At 37.8% G+C, this 12670-nt stretch overlaps 1 protein-coding gene across 3 annotated transcripts in view; it reads left to right on the top strand.

The window, feature by feature from the left end:
• PPP3CA (protein phosphatase 3 catalytic subunit alpha) overlaps positions 1 to 12670 on the top strand; it is a 366845-nt gene that overhangs the window by 288776 nt on the left and 65399 nt on the right. For 2 of the 3 annotated variants that reach the window (XM_010590472.3, XM_064285506.1), the window contains 2 exons: positions 4344 to 4421; positions 6945 to 7039. In XM_010590472.3, coding sequence (XP_010588774.1) covers positions 4344 to 4421; positions 6945 to 7039 — 173 coding nt within the window. The remainder of the gene's footprint in view (positions 1 to 4343; positions 4422 to 6944; positions 7040 to 12670) is intronic. The other variant, XM_064285505.1, reaches the window with a different exon arrangement.

Genomic DNA, 12670 nt, shown 5'->3' on the forward strand with positions numbered 1-12670 from the left:
GGGATGGCATGATGTATCTGTCTAGGGTGCCATGTTGGCCTTTCCCTTCTTTCCCCACTGGGGATTTCTCCTGGTTTTTCTGTTTTTGCCTACAGTTCATTCTCTACATCAGGTAGACCAGTAAATATCTTTGCTTTTTATTTTTTCATTTAAATTAGTATAGTTACCACATCTTGGTGACACTGTCTTATCACCAGCATCTAGATAATTCATCCTCCCTCTTTCCCACTCTGAACTTAAGATATTCTTTCTTAGTCTGTTGAAGAAATCATACCTGAGCACCCTGCTTCCGATTTTATCAGTCCGCCACACCCCTCCCCCGTTCATATATATCCTTTATGAGAGTTCACTCACTTAGTCAAGCATTTAACGAACATTGGTTAGGCCCTCAAGGGAATGACAGTCTAGTGTAAGAGACAGATAAGCAGAAATAGACAAATAAAATGCAAGGTGAGTAGTGGTATGATAAATGCTGCATAGGTTGATAACACACACAGACACACACACACACACACACAGAATTGGGTGCCTAACCCAAACAGGGGATGGGTTGGGGGCTAAGGAACTACTCCTTGTGGAGGTGCTATCACATGTGGGCTTGAATGATGAGTAGAGCATATCCAAGAAAAGTCAGTGGGCACGGCTCTTGCAGGCAGAGAAAGTTGTGTTCTCGAAAACATGAAGGGAAATAACACCTTGGGCTTTTGAATTCTGAAAAGATGCCGCCTGAATGGTCTTACTTGACCTCTAATCTGAAATTACAGCTAGCCGCTTCAGTATCTGCTAGAACTATTCCGTTCCTAGTTTTCTGTCCTGTATAAATGTGTACATACGTAGACCAAAAGGTATACACAAGATTGTTAATAGCAGCAATATTCATAGTAGCGAAGAAATGGAAAAAAAAAAAAAAAGAATTTACATTTAGTAGACTGAATAATACATATTTGTATAATTAAATGCAGTAAATTAGAATGAGCTAACTACAATTATACGTAACAGTGTGGATCGATCTCACAGGCATAATAATTAATGAAAGAAGCCAGATAATAAAGAACACATACTGTATGATACCATTTAAATAACATTAGAGAAAATGAATCTATAGTGTTAAAAGTCAAGATGGCAGTTACCCTTATCAAGGAAGTGATGATGACTGGAGGGAGATATGAGCTTATGGGGTTCAGGTAACATTCTATTTCTTGATCTTCATGCTAGTAACCAAAGTGTTCACTTTATAAGAGATCATCAGGTTGTAATCTCCTGGTTTGTGCACTTTTCTGTACAGATTTTTTACTTCAATGGAAAGTTTGCCTTAAGTAAAAATTAGCTGCTGCTCCTGAGGCAGCAAGTGCAAATGAAGACTTCAGTTCTAGAGAATTTCTGGCAGGGAGAGATGGGGCCTTTCAGGACTTTATCCCTAGTGGGTAAAATGAAATTAGTTGGAGAACTCTGGGGCAAAAAAATGAAACACATGAGTCCTAGGAAACAATAGGTCTGCCAGCATCCAGGAAACCCCAGGGCACCCCAGGGCTAAGTATCCATTGTCCTACTTGAGTGTGCCTGGCATGCAAACCCCAAGAAGCAGAGGAGTTGTTGAACAGTTGGGCAGCATCCTCCCTACAGCTGGGGCTGGGAGAATGTGAAGACACCAAGGAGCGGGAGGCTTCCTCCTGGCACCTTTGCAAAGGATTGCGGCCTAAGCAACAGTGAAGGAAAGAAGCCCTTTGCATCTTTCACCTGCTTGACTACCCTGTTGAGGCTACTCCAGCAGTAGAGCGTGAGCTCCAGAAAACTGACAAATTGCTGCTAAGCATTTAAGATATAAAGATGATAAAACTGCGCCTCCCTAAGGCATTCGCTATATAGCTGGAGAGAAGATGTGTGAACATAATTTACAACACAACATGATAAGTGGTACATTAGATACGTATGTTAGGGGAATAGAATGACTGCAGCAACTTTGTACACCTGAGGGTGAGGTAGGCTTGAAGGGAAGGGGGCACAGGTGATAATTTAGCTAAGGCTTGGCAGAAGAAAACCTGTGGTGGTGTAGTGATTAAGTGCTATGGCTGCTAACCAACGGGTCGGCAGTTGGAATCTGCCAGGCGCTCCTTGGAAACTCTATGGGGCAGTCCTACTCTGTCCTATAGGGTTGCTATGAGTCAGAATCGACTCGACAGCACTGGGTTTGGTTTGGTTTTTGGGTTTTAGCAGAAGAATAGGGCTTTCCAGAAGGAAAAATACATAGGGAAAGTATATGTAAAGGCATAAAAACATGAAAAAACTTTTTAATAATGCCTACTGGCTATATCATGATTACAATCTGAAATCTAGATGTAATTCACAGACTAAAATATAGTTTAATACAACAAGAAACAGAAATCAGAGAATAAACAGAATGAGTCTGATAGTAGCTATTTGCTCTACTGCCAAGTCAGTTTTTCTACATTTCTTACATTTTTGTCTTTCCATCTTCTTTGCCTTTGTTCATGCTCCTGTTTCCTGTCCCTCCCTGTCTCCTATGTATGGAATTCTGACCTCTTTCTATTTACTGACCCTCAGGCATCATTTCCTTTGAGATCTAGCACAAGGCAGGTGTTTTTCTTTCTTTCTTTTATTTATTGTGCTTCAGGTGAAAGTTTATAGCTCAAGTTAATTTCTCATACAAAAATTTATGTGCGTATTGTTATATGGCCCTAGTTGCAATCTCTATAATGTGACAGCACACTCCCTCTTTCAACCTTGGGTTTCTTGTGTCATTTCAACGAGTTCTTGTGCCTTCCTGCTTCTCAGTCTGCCTCTGGACAGGAACCACCTATTTGGTTTTGTGTATCTGTTTGAAGAAGCACATTCTTTATGAGTATTATTTTATTTTTTATAGCCCAGCCTAATCTTTGCCTGAAGAGTAGGCTTCGAAAATGGTCTTAGTTCTGGGTTAACAGAGCATCCGGGGGCCGTGGCATCGGGGACTCCTCCATTCTCAGTCAGACCATTAAGTCTGGTCTTTTTATGTGAATTTGAGTTCTGCTGCCCACTTTTCTCCCACTCCATCAGTTCCCTGTCAGGACAATCAGTGGTAGTAGCTGGGCACCATCTAGTTCTTCTGGTCTCGGCCTGATGGAGTCTCTGGTTTATGTGGCCCTTTTGTCTTTGATGTTCTTCTTGCTCCTTTGTTCCAAATGGACTGGGACTAATTGATGCATCTTAGATGACCGCTCACAAGCTTTTAAGACCCCAAAAGCCACTCACCAAAGTGGAATGTAGAACATTTTCTTAATAAACTTTGTTATGCCAGTTGACCTAATGTCCCCCAAAACCGTGGTCCCCAGGCTCCAGTCCCAGCTACTCTGTCTCTCAAAGTGTTTGGATGTATCCAGGAAACTTCTTAGTTTTTACTTCGGTCCAGTTAAAATTCACATGATTTTTAATTAAGCCAAAATAGTTGAAAGTAATGCCTCCCTTTCCTATAGTGTATATAGTTTAAGTTCTTAGTGAATATTTGTGGTTTGTTTACATTGTGCTTAGTATTGGTTTACCGCTCTTTGATGTGAACTGTCAAAAATTTATTCCTTTTTATGACATACGTTTGTCTCATTAAAAATTCTGAGTGCAGAGACAGAATGATCAAAGGTTTTTTTTTAAGGTAGTTTGTAATTTGAATTTAATTTATAGTGCAGTGCTTATCTTTGGATTTGAGGTTTTCTTAAAAAACAGAATTATTTTATATTTGATACTTTATGAAGTCAAGATGAAGAATACCTTAAGGTAAAGTTGCCTTGATCATTTTTAAAGTACAGATTTTTAAAACGTTATACATTGTTATAGTTGCTGTTGAGATTTTAAATAGTGTATTCAGTTTGATGTAACCATGAGATTGAGTGAGGTGATAGCTTCATTTCCCAGTAGGCTTACTCTCTTGTACTGCCTAGCTCTGTCATCTGTTGCACGTGTGTACGCAGACACGCATGGTGCTATATTTGACAAAATTTGAGATTTATTCCATTCTCATGTTATATTTATGTTTCCTTTCCGTTTATGTTTAAAGGCAGACTTGCTAAAATTGATTTTCTCTGGGAGTGGACACTTCTCTTCTTTTGTTATATAATCCCCCCCTTTTTTTTTTCCAATTCACACACCTCCGCTGCTTTCTGATTATGTAGAAAGTACAACTGTAGGTGCTTTTTCTGCCCCAGGGAAGAACCTGACCTTAGAGACAAGAGGCTTGTGTCATGAATGGTGTAGGTTTGATTATGTTTGATCAAATCACATACGTCTGAAGATGGGTATAAGTGCAGGTACGATGATTTTATAACAGATGTTTTCTTTTTTTTTGTCTCTGGCAGTTACCCGGCTGTATGTGAATTCTTACAGCACAATAACTTGTTATCTATACTCCGAGCCCATGAAGCCCAAGATGCAGGGTGAGCAGTTTTGTGGGTTTGTGAAAACCATGCATTGCCCTTTGTCAGCACTCCTCACTTTGTTCAGGCGGTGGAGGTTCTCTTTTGCTAGGCTCTGCCCCAGAAGAAATTATACCTTAAAACTCTCTTCTGATGACACAGGTATGGCAGAGTCTTGGAGAGTGAATATCTGTAGTTGTTTTGTAAAGTCCCTTTAAAGTCCTTCTATTTCTGCTTTAACATATAAATTTTCAGCTGGTTTTCTTAAGTACCCTAAGACACTTCCTCTTCTCTTAATTTCTGCTCTCACCACTGTACCATAGGTGAATAAATTACCGGCTACTTTTCAGTCTTGTTGGCAATGTGCATTACACATAAATATTTAACAGCTATTCCATATTATGCTCTTATTTTTAAGAATATCATTCCAGATCCCTGTAAACTTTAAAAAGAAAAAAAAAAAATGAGACATTTAAATAGGGGAAACAGTTCTATGTTCTAACCAATAAATGGAAACATAAAATTGATCTTGTAATGTCTGGGAAATTTTTCAAATGGAGACTAATTTTAAGGGTTTAGAAAACTAGCAAATATCAGACATTAACTTTAATGGTGCATTAAATCCACATTAGGAATTCGAAGTCTGATATCTTCTGGGTTTTCAGAAAAGTAGAAATACTCCCTTTTATAATCTGTGTGCTGAAATTGTGAATATAGATGCCTGCATTCTAAAGTAGGCCCATGTCTGCGATGCTCCTGAATCAAGGCGCATCCTAAATTCCCTTTAAAATCAGCTTTTTTCAAGCAATCACTCAACAGGCATGAATTGATCTAAAACTATGTACACAGTACTGTTGTAGCTAACCTGTTGAGGTAACCTGTTGATACACCCAGCCAATCAGGTCCTCAGATTATTTTTCTCACTTTTCAGGCCTGTGGTAACATCATGCTTTTTTGGCAGACTGAGCGTTTGAGGCAGATTTTTCTTAATCCCACTACTTAACTGAACTTATCTTCTTATTTGACAAAAAAAGAAGAAAAAAATTAAGTGCATCAATTAAAATCAACAAGTATTTTTTTGCTTTATTGGGCAGTTGATGAATTCATTTGGAAATTGAGGTTATATTATCTAGTTCCTTTGTCTTTATTTGTTGTCAAGTAGGCATAGCCTCAGTTTATAAAGTCAAAATACTAGGCTTGAGAGTGCTACTCTCTTCCTCTGATTTTTTTTTTCAACAAAGCTAAGTCCCATAAGCAGAATAAGTATTTCTAGAACATTCTAAAAGATTTTTAAGGGGTATTTTCTTCCGAGAAAACTAGTTTGTCTCAGTAGTTCTAAAAAGAGAGGAGTCAAAATATTGTTAAAATTATAAATTTTAAATTGGCTATACCTTTAGAAAGGTCCCTGGGTGCGACAAATGGTTTGCTCTCAGCTGCTAACCTAAAGGTTGGTGATTGAACTTACCTAGCAGTGCCATGGAAGAAAGGCCTGGCAATCTGCTTCCATAAAGATTACAGCCAAGAAAATCCTATAGAGCAGTTCTACTTTGTAACACATGAGGTCGCCTTGAGTCAGCAACAAGTTTTTTTTTTTTTTGGTAGTACTTTTATAGCCCAGCTAAATAAGGAATGGTTCATCTGCCAGAAATAGCTGACAGAAAACACCCAAAGGGTGATAAAATTTTGTTTTGTGCTTCATTGGAGTGTCTCTAAACTGATATTTGTAAAAAAAACTCTTACATAGAGGTCATGAGGTTCTTTATCACCTTGGAAAAGAGTCAAAGTTTCCTGTACCTTTTGTTTATTTAAGAATGCAAGTTTTGTTTTATACATTATAAAACCAATTGAACTGTTGGTTTTTTCCCATAGTTCTTACAGATTTTCTGTTTCATTACTGATTGACTAAATATTACCCTGCTGAGACAGTAATCTTTGACCAGCAGACAGCAGCAGGGATGGGTAATAAATAAAATTCTAAAATAGAAACAGCTTCAATTTGTAAAACTCCTAGATTTAATCAGACATGCTTTGAAAAGCAATCACTTCCTCCAAGCAAAATGTTTATATATGACCTTTACAGAATATTGTAGATCTATAGATTAATTGCCTAGATTATATTGGCAAGTCTCCATGTATTACTTGCTCAGTTAGTCTTTCTTAATGTCCGAAGTACTAGTTATCTTCTGAAAAATATGGTCGATGAAGGGTATTGGTTTGTAGCAATTAGCCTGTGTCCTCCTGGTTGAACATGTGGAAGTGAACTATGCTTGTCCACTGAATTCCAGCCTCTCCTTGGGTTAGCTAAGCTTTGAAAGGACATGTGGAAATCACACGTATGATTGTATAGTTTCAGCTTTACCCCTGAGATGGATTGATGTCTGTGTATAACAGACTTCAGAGAGAAGAGTTTATTTAACGTTATGTAATTGGATCCTCCTTGAATGATAGAACTTAACTCATTTAATTTTCTGTTTCTGAATCTATAATTTAGCATCATCCTTTTTCCTTACTAGCCGTGTTTTAACTTGCATTTATTGTTTTTAGGTATCGCATGTACAGGAAAAGCCAAACAACAGGCTTCCCTTCTCTAATTACAATTTTTTCAGCACCAAATTACTTAGACGTGTACAATAACAAAGGTAAGTGTTGGTTTTGTTTTGTTTTTTAAATCCTTCTTGCATTCTTTTGTGTAGTGTGTACAGTGTCTCTTAAGCTGTTTTATTTTGGTTTGGTTTTACTTATTCAATATTGCTTGATACAAATATTTTGGTTATCCTCAGAGATACAAATTTAATTGTTCAAAGGTGGGGCCCAGCACTATCACTTTTTCAGAAACTCTTCAGCCAGTTCTAATGAGCAGCAGGGTTGGTAGCTCCTGCTCTCATGTATATAGTTTTAAAAGAAATAATCATTGGAAGTAACCCAAAATCACACTCCTTAAAAAGCTGCAAGTTTAAATAAAGAAAATAAGAATAGTGTGATCGTGCATGTAAAGAGTCAAGGAAAATAAAAAGAAGCTATAACTGAAGATTAAAATGTATTTATTTAGCACCTACCATGAGTCTAATCCTGTGCTAGGCGAGTACATGTTCATTTCTCTTTAAAAAAAAAAAAAAAAAAAGAAGAAACTTCAAAGTATCATTAACTGCCCTCCTTTTTCTAATATGCAGAAACTGAATCTCTATTTAGTTGCCTTGCCCAAGATCACTGAATTAGGAAGTAATAAACTAGGATCAAACCCATATCTTCCAGTTCAGTGCCCAGTACTTTCTGAACCACCATACCTTTGTGCCTGAAAAAACAAGGGAAAAAAAAAAAAGTTTTATTTACTGACTATAGGGAAAAAAAGAACATGGGACACATTATCTCCTTGGTTCCTATTGGTTTAACAGTAAAACCTGTTGCTGTCAGTCGATTCCGACTCTTAGTGACCCTATAGGACAGAGTAGAACCGCCCTATAGTGTTTCCAAGGAACAGCTGGTGGATTCGAACTGCCAACCTTTCGGTTGTCAGCCAGGCTCTCAACTACTGTGCCACCAGGACTCCCTTTCTTTAACAGTAAACCAGTCACTTTTTTATGCCTTTGGACCTCAAAAATGAGGCGTTAGTCCAGTTCTAATGCATTTAGCATCAAGGTAGTCCCTTTTGAAATGCCTGAAGCTCAGGAGACCAGAGTTGGAGCCTCATTGTTGTGAAGGTTGAGCATTCTATTAGATGATGCTTCCCAGATGTGTTAGTTTTGTAAACTTTTGCCTCCCCCTTCCCTTTATTTCTGTGACATAAGGCTTACAAGCATAATTATAGCTTTGCTGTGTCATAGTTAGGGAGCCCTGAGAGGTTGTTTTGGTCTTTCTGTCTCATATTTGGAAAAACAGAAGTTCCCCATGTAACCTAATGGAAAGATGCCTGCAATAAATTCTCTATTTAGTTCCTATTGGTATATCGTCATGCCACAGATCGGTGGCACCACACTGCCACTTGCCTTGTTGGTGGCTTGTATTACCAGATCATATATCTCAAAATCCACATTACCAACCAAATATTTGAACACACTCAATTATTAAGCTATGCATTCCAATACTGAAAAAACTTTTTTAAATAATAATTTGGTAACGGAACGGTTATGTTCTTTCATTAGGGAAATCTCTATACTCAGAAATGATTTGAAATGTTATAGATCTGTCAAAATGGGCAATTAAATGAATGTGTGGGTTGTAAAACCGTTAACTGTAGTTAGCAACATGTCTGAGTGTGGTGTTCTGAGGTTAAGAGAAATGGAGACAAAAAGAGAAAAAGCAATCAAATAATTTATGTGAGGTCAAATACAGCCCAGCAAGGGCAGAAAAAGTCAGTCTAGTTTCTGAGATAATCTGAAAATTCCTGGAATTGAGAACCACTCCCATGGTGAGGGGCGATAGGTGTCTTCCTATCCTAGGCCTGGGGTCTGGGATGCTTGAGATGGGCCTTGACCACCTGTAATCCCAAGTCCTGTCAAGTGTCCTCGGTCCTCATGAATAGGCTGTTTTGCCTTCATTTCCTTAGTGTATTCCACTTCCCTGTAGAATGTACATCTTGTGTCTGTGCCTTGATCTGCTACTCAGTACTTCCCTCCACCTCCTAAGCCCCCATATCTTAGTTGAATCAGGGATCCTGCTCCAAAAGTCAAACCATGTATAATCGGAGTGCTGCTGTATATCTCATCCTGATCCTTGCCTCTCCCCAGGCACACCTGCTGTATCGTACAAATAGAGCATGTGACTCTCCTGTGTACCACCTCCCCTCCTCACCATGACCCAGAGATTGACACCTGCTGGATAGAGTGTGCCCTAGCAGCACAATCTCGCACATAGCCATCTGGACTGTGGTGGACCCTCCCGTTTGGCCAAGGAGCGTGGTTACCAGTAGCTGTAGTGCAGTTTCTACTACAATCATACATGGCAGGGACAAGGGACAGTCCCTAGAAAATAGGTGCTCTCCTTAGCAGCCTGTGGCAAGAATACAAAATAAAACATGTTCTCAGGATGCAAGTAGTTATAAACAAAGTTGACAAAGTAAAACATTTGAATGATTTTACATAAATATAAGACATCATATGATGAAGTATAAATTAAGAGAGTCAGCAGTTAATAGCAGATAATGCACATAGCTGCTAATTGAAAGGTTGGAAGTTTGAGTCCACCCACAGGTGCGTTGGAAGAAAGACCTGGTGCTGTGCTTCCAAAAAATAAGCCATTGAAAACCCTATGAACCACAGTCCTACGGTGGCACACGTGGGGTCACCATGAGTCAGAGTCAACTTGAGAGCAACTTAAGCGACCATTCTAGAATGGTCAGAGAAGGCCATTTTAATGAGGTAAAATACAATCTGGATCTTAAAGAATTGTTGAAGTTTGATTAGAAAGAGACCAGGGTTTGTGAAACTTTATTTACTTTTAAACAGCAAACAGTTTTGTTTTGGGTTTTTTTTTTTTTTTTCTTAACAATCTGAATATTGAAGCCATTTGTGTAAAACTAATATAAATTAATCCTGTGATTAGATGAGAGTTCTCCACTTTGCACCAGAGAAGACCCCTGAGGTACCTCCAAGAAATGCAAGAACTCAGTAGGTCATAATGCACGTCCTACCATAATCCTGTAATTTACCAATGTATGGACACTTACGTTTTTATTATTATATATCATTTTAAATTGTTCTATTAAACCCAGTGAATAGGGGTTGCAAGTCACTTTCTGGCCAGAGAACAATTTCCAAGCAGCATGTACTATATTATACGTATAATTTTTTTTTTTTTTTTTTTTTAACAATTAAAACTCTAATAGTAATAGCAAGTAAAGTTAGGGTTTTACTCCATTAAAAACAGAGCTAGATTTTTTCCATTCATCATAAGGCTGAAAAAAAAAAAAATATGTTGCTGTTGAGTTGATTCGGACTCATAGTGACCCTATAGGACAGAGTAGAACTGCCCCATGGGGTTTCCAAGGAGCAGCTGGTGGATTTGAACTGCCGACTTTTTGGTTAGCAGCCAAGTTCTTAACCAGTGTGCCTCCAGGGCTCCATGTTAAGGCTAGGCAATGTAATTTTGCTTGAGACCAATAGCTATTTCTCCCATAAAGTGTGTATTGTCTCTTTGTCTATAGTCCTGATTTCACAGGTAAAAACTTAAAAAAAAAATAGACATCAGTGCATCCCTGCCTTTGCGATTTTGTGGCTCTTTCAGTGTGTTCTTTTGCCTGTGGGGTAGATCACAATCTCTCAGGAAGGGTATTTCAGTTTGGGAACCTTTCCATAAAAGAAAGAATTCTCCTGAGAGAAAAAGATAAACTGATAGGAAAGAAGAGCAAAAGATATATTCTTCAGTTTGAACATAATTTCAAAAGGCTTTGGTGTCAGATTTCTGAAGCACTTTGAAGCTATTATGCTAACACCATGTACAGTATGTGGGAGTGGGAGTCAATTATTCACTGCTGAAATGAGGGTTACTGTATTTGAATAAAATAAATGTTAACTAGCATTTTAAAAAGCAGTGCAATAAAATTGCTTACAGGTACCTTCAAAACACAATCACTGGAAACGTAAAAGTGAAGAATTTCAGATTCTGGGTTAACCATTTGATGCTTAGACCTAGATGACCCTAAAGAGCTCTGAAGTTACCACCTCGTAATTACACAATAATTTGATTTTTAAAGCTCCTGCAAATTAAGGCAGCAGTAATAGCTCTATGATTAAATGAAAAAAAAAAAAAAAAGTTATTTTCCTGCCATCTTAAAACCAATAGTAGTTGTGATCAGATACATGTTTAAATGTACAACAGTTGTGGTTAATAGTTCATATTTGCCTGCAATTGATAAGCAGCTTTCAGATAGTGAGTGACACAGACTAGATCTCCAAACAGTGTTGTAAATGTCCCAAATTGGTGTAGCCACATTAATTCATTGGTTCTTATCCTTTCCGTTCTGTGTTACAGCAGCCTTCTGGCTCCTTCTGTGTCCTCCTTCTGGTAACTGCTGCTTACCGCTGCAAGTTGCCAGAGCAAAAGATGTAGGTTTGAATCACAGCTCTACCATAAACAACTAAGCCATTTAAATATACTGAACATGCGGTGACATCTCTGTAAAATGAAAAAAACAAAAACAAAACAAAAAAAACCTTTTGCAAATAATAAGTGAAACTGCTTTGAAACAATTGAAAATGCTGTGCAATATTAAGATGTTTTCATCACTGAATATTTTATGTTGTTTTTATTATGCCACATGTCAGCATAAGACTCACAGAAGCTGGCAGGAAAATAGCCTTAATTTATTTATAATTTTACTGCAGTATATGATGCAGCCTTCCAGTATGAACTACCTCTGTTCTTCTTTCTGGTGAACCCATTAGTTCAGGCAAATTGTTCTATTCGTTGCTCCAAATAACTTTCTACTTTCAGTTTCTCTGTATCTTTGGGAGCTCTCTTCACTAGACTTACTAGAAAAATTGAAAATGATATAGGATTATAAAAACCCACTTCTTTCCATTCAACCACACTTGTCTCATTCTTCTTTGCCCATCTAAATAGAATAGACCCACTCCAGTCTATTTTTCTATGAAGACTTCTGTTGACAGTCTTTCTCTGAATGCCTGCAGTGCTGATCATTTGCCCTTGAACTTATTATTTACTTTGTTATTTCTAGTTAGCTTTTCCATGCATTGCTTTCACTTTCCAATCAGGTTATAATTAGTTTGAAAATGCTTTTTGGGACACATTGTAAAGCCAATTAGCATGCCTTGTACATGGTAGGCAGTCAATATATGCATTGATTGAAGCGTTTTTCCCCCCCTGGGAATTCATAGCAAGCCAGTACCCAAAAGTCCCCTTTAAGTATTGACCCACAGAGCTTTATCTCACTTTAAATTACTGCTGTAAAGAGTGCCGATGCCATTTCCAAATTGGAGTTAAACACTTGCAGAGCACTTTGTACATTTGAATTGTTTTTCTCCTGTGAAACTGTAGCTTTAAGGGAAAAGCTTATTACCCAGATATACCAAATAGAAAAAAGATGCAATGATAGACATGTAGACTTTATTTTTTTAATAATTTGCCACCTGGAAAATTGACTTGAACTTTATCTACTCATCAACATAAACATTTATTGAGAACTTACTATATACCAAGCACCATGTTAGGTTCTGGAGATATAAAATAGAGTGGAGTTTATAATCTGGTAGTGTGATAGACTGATAGACCTTAAGTAAGTAATCCTACCGGCAATTATTTAAATATATCTGTAA

Source organism: Loxodonta africana, chromosome 5 (assembly GCF_030014295.1).
Source record: "Loxodonta africana isolate mLoxAfr1 chromosome 5, mLoxAfr1.hap2, whole genome shotgun sequence".
Classification (NCBI taxonomy): domain Eukaryota; kingdom Metazoa; phylum Chordata; class Mammalia; order Proboscidea; family Elephantidae; genus Loxodonta; species Loxodonta africana.